A 6,381-nucleotide genomic window follows, 5' to 3' on the forward strand; every position below is an offset into this window, starting at 1 on the left:
GTTTAGGAATCACGCGTAAAAAACACCATCCCAGGATGGCAGAGCGAGCAGATATTTGACCCACACCGGCGTGCCAACTTCCGGGTGTTGTCTGTTCCTTGTAGATATTCCTTGCAAATATCCAGGAAGTCCCACCCTTTGCCTCTCCATATGGCCTCTCCCACTTTTCTTCAGAGGAAATGAAACTCAGAGCTCTCATGTTTTGTCTGTCTTCAGAGTAAACCAGAGTAAGTGTTGGGTGTTTTCTCTCAGAGTGAGTGTGGTTGTCAGTAAAATGGCACAGCAGCAGCAGCAGCAAAAGGCATGTGATTTGGACCAAGATCAGTTCTGCTGTCCTGTCTGTCTGGAGCTTCTAAAGGAACCAGTGACTCTACACTGTGGACACAGTTACTGTGGAAGCTGTATTGGGGGTTACTGGGACCAGAATGAGGAGACTGGAGTCTACAGCTGTCCCCAGTGCAGAGAGAGCTTCAGTCCCAGACCTGTTCTGAGGAAGAACAACTTGCTGGCTGAGGTGAGATCACTTTGCAAGTTACAACCACACATTAAACTACATTTTCTGCTAACAGCAAACTCCATGTTGCATATGTTGATAGATGGTAGACTTATTATGGGCATACTCGTTACTTGTTCACATTGTATGTTGTTTATAATTATATAGGCTATCCACAAATACTAAGAATGTTATAGTTAGACCATGTGGTTCTCAAAGTGGTCTGGGGACCCTCATGGGTCCATGATGGGGGTTCAAGGGGGTCCCCAACAAAATGTATTGCCGATGAGCCGAACTACAAGCTCGTAATGCATCGCAACATGATATGCAATATTTTTGAAACTACATAAATCTTGTATGGCACAAAATATTTTCAGATGGGGGTCTGTGGACAAATTTACCTTAATTTGGGGGTCCTTGACATGAAAGATTGGAGAACCACTTGTGATGGTATCTTAGTTTCTTTGCAGTCTACAGTAGTTTACTTTATGCTGTCATTTTGGTGACAAGGGTAATTTACTCTGGCGTCCCTATCTTTGGCATGTCATTCATTGTTGGCATACATAATAGCAGATGGTTGTAGTGGTTGAGAGTGTCTGTTAAATGCTTACATAGTACATTTTTCACAATGGTCTTGTACTGTGTTGTATTTGTCATCAGTGAGTGACCTCCCCTCCTCTTCTCTTTACTTCCAGGTTGTGATGAAGCTGAGCATTACAGGAGGTCAGCAGTCTCCTGCCTCCGCTGCTCAGCTCTACGCCGGACCGGAAGACGTGGCCTGTGATTTATGCACTGGAGCCAGATGTCGCAAAGCTCTCATGTCTTGTCTGGTGTGTCTGGCCTCTTACTGTGACACTCACCTCCAGCCCCACTACAATGCTCCTGCATTTCAGAAGCACAAGCTGGTCCCAGCCACCAACAAACTGCAGGAGAAGATGTGCTCCAGTCATGACAAGCTGCTGGAGGTGTTCTGTCGCACAGACCACCAGTGTATCTGCCTTCTGTGCATCATGGATGAACACAAGGGCCATGACACGGTGTCAGCTGCTGCAGAGAAGGCAGAGAAACGGGTAGGACCACAATCACTTGAAGACAAATCGTGAGATAGATCACCTTTTAAAGATAGAAGTAGAACTAAATAAACATGCCAGAGACATTAATTGAATCACAGGGGTTAACACTAAGGTCTCAGAGGCACTTGCCCGTTGTGCAAGTACAGGTCATGTTCTACTTGCCCAAAGGTCATGCCCACTTGCCCGAAAAGTAAGGGGGGGGGGGGGGGGGTCTGTGTGCCAAAAAGTCATATGCCAAATAAATACATACCTATGAATATGACTATGGGTTCACACTTTAAGTGTAGCAACAGTGAACACAGCACATTATAGGTTAACAGTGCTCTTATTTTACATTGCAAAGACCAGAAGACAGAGCGCTCCACGTTCAGACGTTCAGACAGATAGGATATCTAGTGTTGTTTCAAAACGTGCACTTGCCCAGTACGTCAGGCAACTTGAAAACAAACTCCATCGGCCCGAAAGTTTTAGTACCCTTAATGTCAAGGCCTGAATCATATTTCATGTCCATTGGTATTTAACCGTATCTCCACTTGAACATGTGCTTTGTTTGATCACAAGCCAAACTGTCTCTCTTCCTGTTTCTTGCAGAAACAATTGGTGACAATTCAGGAGAAAGTCCAGCAGCAGATCCAGGAGACAAAGAAGGAGCTGAAAGACCTGAGACAGGTCATGGAGGACCTGAACGTGAGCTGATATTATGATAATGGTTCTTGTTCTTGTGTTTACTGTGGATAGAGGAAAGAATGGTGATGCTGCAGTACATGGACGAGACAATGTCTTGTGTCATCGGAAACACTAAAGCAGTGGTTTTCAAACCTTTTCATGTCAAGGACCCCCCAATTAATAATATACATTTTCTTTATTTCTTTTATAGTACAATGCACACTTGTGCAATGTGAAATTAATTAGCTAATCATGATCTCATGTAAACATGCCAGATGTAGCTACTATAGAAGCTAGATTTCCATCCATAGTCCCCACATATAATTACAGTAACACAACAATACAAACACAACAAAATACAGAAAACAATAGCTACCTACTATTTCAGAATTAAGGTCTCTCTCTCTCTCTCTCTCTCTCTCTCTCTCTCTCTCTCTCTCTCTCTCTCTCTCTCTCTCTCTCTCTTTATCTCTCTCTTTATCTCTGGTTGTGTGAAGCAGAGTTCTGCAGAAGCAGCAGTGGAGGCCAGTGACAGGATCTTCAGTGAGATGATGGTCTCCATTGAGAGAAGACGCAGTGAGCTTAAAGAAGTGATCAGAGATCAGCAGCAGACTGCAGTGGCTCAGACTGAGGCTCTCCTGAGGCAGCTGGAGGAGCACATGGAGCAGCTGGAGAGGAGACATGCTGACCTGGAGGAGCTGTCCAACACTGATGACAGCATCACTTTCATTCAGGTTCCACTCATGACATTTTACTGTTTGGTTTTGACTGATTTAGGAGACATTGGCTTATAAAGTACCAGTAAGACTCCCTAATCGGGAGAAAAGCGACCGTCAGGTCGCATACACAAACTTTAGAAGGCAATGGTAGCCAATCAGGAGGGAATATGGGAAATGGGACAGATCCATGTTAATGACATGACTTTAGAGATACTGTGTACCGCTTTGTGTGATTTTAGGGCAAAATATGTAGGAGCAGTGTCCAAAAATGTGTTTTGCAAGAATCAGCCTCATGGTGGCGCTAGAAGAGGGCCATGTGAGAAATGAGGGGTGGAGATATGAGTAGGGCAAAGGTGTGACGTGACGTGACGTGACGTGACGTGACGTGACGTGACGTGACGTGACGTGACGTGACGTGACGGACAGACTGATTGACATATTGACTGACACTGACAGACAGCCGGTGGAGGTTTTGATAGTAACCAATCAAATGATTCTGTGTGTGTGTGTGTGTGTGTGTGTGTGTGTGTGTGTGTGTGTGTGTGTGTGTGTGTGTGTGTGTGTGTGTGTGTGTGTGTGTGTGTGTGTGTGTGTGTGTGTGTGTGTGTGTGTGTGTGTGTGTGTACGTATACACATACAGTACATACGTATGTACTGTATGTGTGTGTATTTACAGTATGTACTGGTTGAACAACAAGGAGATCAGTTCTTCTCCGATTGTGATCAATGTACTAATCTAATGATCTCTTGCTACAGTATATAATGTTCTTCCATCTCTGTCTAAAGTGGTTTACTTTTTCTCTCTGCTTGTCTCTCTCCAGAGTTTCCAGTCTCTCTCCAGTTCCAGTGGATCTCCAGTCTCACCCAGTGTGGTCATCTGTCCTCAGAGGTCCTTCACAGATGTGATTGATGTGTTGTCTGGTCTGAGAGACCAACTAGACAACATCCTGAAGACAACTTGGCCAGAGATATCAAACAGAGGTGAGATTTACCTCTGTTTGATATCTCTGGCCAAGTTGTCTTCAGGATGTTTATTCAGAATGTGTTTATTGTTTTTTCTAACCAGCCATCATAGTGAACATGGATTGATGAAGCCAGGAGGCAACAGTTTTTCTGTCAAAGTCTGAGATATTTGAAGTAGAACAGACAGGAGTACACAGGTTCAGGCACATGAACGACATGAACGAACTGGGCACATGAACAAACTGTCAAGAACGAGAAAGATTCCGGGCAAAAGGAATCGCTAGCTAAATAAACAAAAACTAATTTTACTCTTATGTACCTGTACAAAAGACGCAACAATAAGTACAACCTTGAACCTTGAAGGTTGGCTGTCTGTCAGATTGGACATTAAAATTTAGCAATTTAAATAAAGAAATATTCCTGAAAAGAGAGATGAGATTTGAATGTGTTTATTTAGCACTAACCCACCCTGGCCACAATATGACTTCCGGTTGGTTCTAGCAGAAGTGGCGGAAGTGCTGCGTTACGTCATGTCATGCGTTGTAGTCTTCCGTTGAAATTCTCACGGCGGAAGTTGAACAGTCTCTGCCTGATATTGTCACCAGGCTTTTCTCTTCGCAGATGAGTAAGCCTGGCTATGCGAGGCTAGCACTAACCAGACCCTATTGTACAGAACATTTCAAGTGTTGAATGGAGTGTGTTTGTGTGTGTGTGTGTGTGTGTGTGTGTGTGTGTGTGTGTGTGTGTGTGAGATTCTACAAAAGCCTATACTCTGTACTAGTATAAGTAAGTAAACCTTCCCAAGCCATCTCCTGTTTCTGTAGCGTGATCGAACCCGACCTCCCAGTGTCAGGGCGGACACTAACCACAATGCCACTGAGCTGGTATACCCTGTAGCGTGGGGGACAGTAAATTAGTATGACCTGTGTTTCATGTTATTGTATTATTATTACACTTATTGTTATTAAATGATCTTCAGGAGTTCTCTCTCCTGATTGGATGACATTTGTAACACACCTGCATTTCTCTTTTTATTCTGTTTACTAAAGAGCTGAAGAGACAGAGAAACAGCTGTTACTGAACTAACACTTTAGCAATGATTGAGCTATACTTTAAGTTTTTGACAAATCAGTACACTTGGAACTTCAATTTAATACCTTCTTCAGAATAAGAAAATGTTCACTGTTTTCTTGTGTCTCCAATGTGTGCAGTTGATGTTCTACATCCAGTGGAGCCTCAGACCAGAAAGGACTTTTTACAATGTGAGTCCATGTTGATGCAGGTTCTGAACGTTGAAGTTACTATCTGATATGTAGTTATTTGAAGGTCTAATGAGTTTGATCTGAGACACTAACTCTAAACACAATAAGGTGTATGAGGTTTGAATCTTCTTTTGTTGTGTTTTCTCTCAGATTCCTGTCCTCTGTCTCTGGACATGAACACAATAAGCAGAAGTCTCTCCCTGTCAGAGGAGAAGAGGAAGGTGACTTTAGCACAACAACAACCTTACCCTGATCATGCAGAGAGATTTACTAGCTTCACTCAGGTGTTGTGTACAGAGGCTCTGTCTGACCGTGGTTACTGGGAAGTAGAGTGGAGTGGTTCAGAGGTTCGTATAGGAGTGTCGTATAAAGACATCAGGAGAAGCAGCTGCCTTGGAGACAATGATAAATCCTGGTGTTTACGGTGTTCTGGTAACAACTACTCTTTCATACACAACAATGTTGAGACTAAAGTGTCAGGGCCTCGTTCCTCCAGAGTAGGGGTGTACCTGGACCACAAGGCAGGTACTCTGTCCTTCTATGCTGTTTCTGACACAATGACCCTCCTCCACACAGTTCAAACCACGTTCACACAACCTCTCTATCCAGGGATGATACCTTGGGAATATGGAAATACAGCAGAGCTGTGTAAGACATGGTAGACATGTTAAGTATACTGATGATGATATTCAGTTGAAACTTTGTTTGCTTCATTTCATTATTTGATTATAGAGTTTCCCTTTTAGATAAAGCATTATGTAAGAATGATGTGTCACCATTATAATCAATAAATCAATCAATCGATCAATTGTGTTCTGCTTATTGCATTTCTTTAATAAGCAATCATTATACAGTACAGTATGCCATGTTATCTTGTTGATATTACTACAGAGCTCTGTCAGTCTGTGTAGATTGTTTTTGGAGCTGTGTGAAGCACAGGCTCCCTATACGTGGCTGTGTGGGTCTGTGTGTGTGTGTGTGTGTGTGTGTGTCTGTGTGTGTGTCTGTGTGTATGTAGCCTGAACTTCCTAAACTTCGGCACGCCACTAGTCCCACAGTTTTGCCACCACACACTCGCGCCATATGTCAAATCGACCGGCTTACTCGGGAATCGTGGGCTATTACTTTTCTAAGAGAAAGGTTCTATAGTTTAATTGATATTAATTTATTAGTGAATTAATTTTCCCCATTGACTTATAATGGGA

At 43.1% G+C, this 6,381-nt stretch overlaps 1 protein-coding gene across 1 annotated transcript; it reads left to right on the top strand.

Moving 5' to 3' along the window:
* Positions 1-255: 255 nt before the first annotated feature.
* On the top strand, positions 256-5,838 carry LOC308297892 (E3 ubiquitin-protein ligase TRIM47-like; the record flags this gene model as incomplete). The annotated part of the gene is made up of 7 exons (XM_080741456.1): positions 256-514; positions 1,189-1,563; positions 2,158-2,253; positions 2,733-2,966; positions 3,773-3,932; positions 5,126-5,176; positions 5,327-5,838. Exons 1-7 carry the CDS (start codon positions 275-277, stop codon positions 5,836-5,838), a joined length of 1,668 nt encoding a protein of 555 aa, XP_080597582.1. The 5' UTR covers positions 256-274.
* Positions 5,839-6,381: the final 543 nt, after the last annotated feature.

Source organism: Nannobrachium achirus, assembly GCF_963921795.1.
Source record: "Nannobrachium achirus genome assembly, chromosome: 14".
Classification (NCBI taxonomy): Eukaryota; Metazoa; Chordata; class Actinopteri; order Myctophiformes; family Myctophidae; genus Nannobrachium; species Nannobrachium achirus.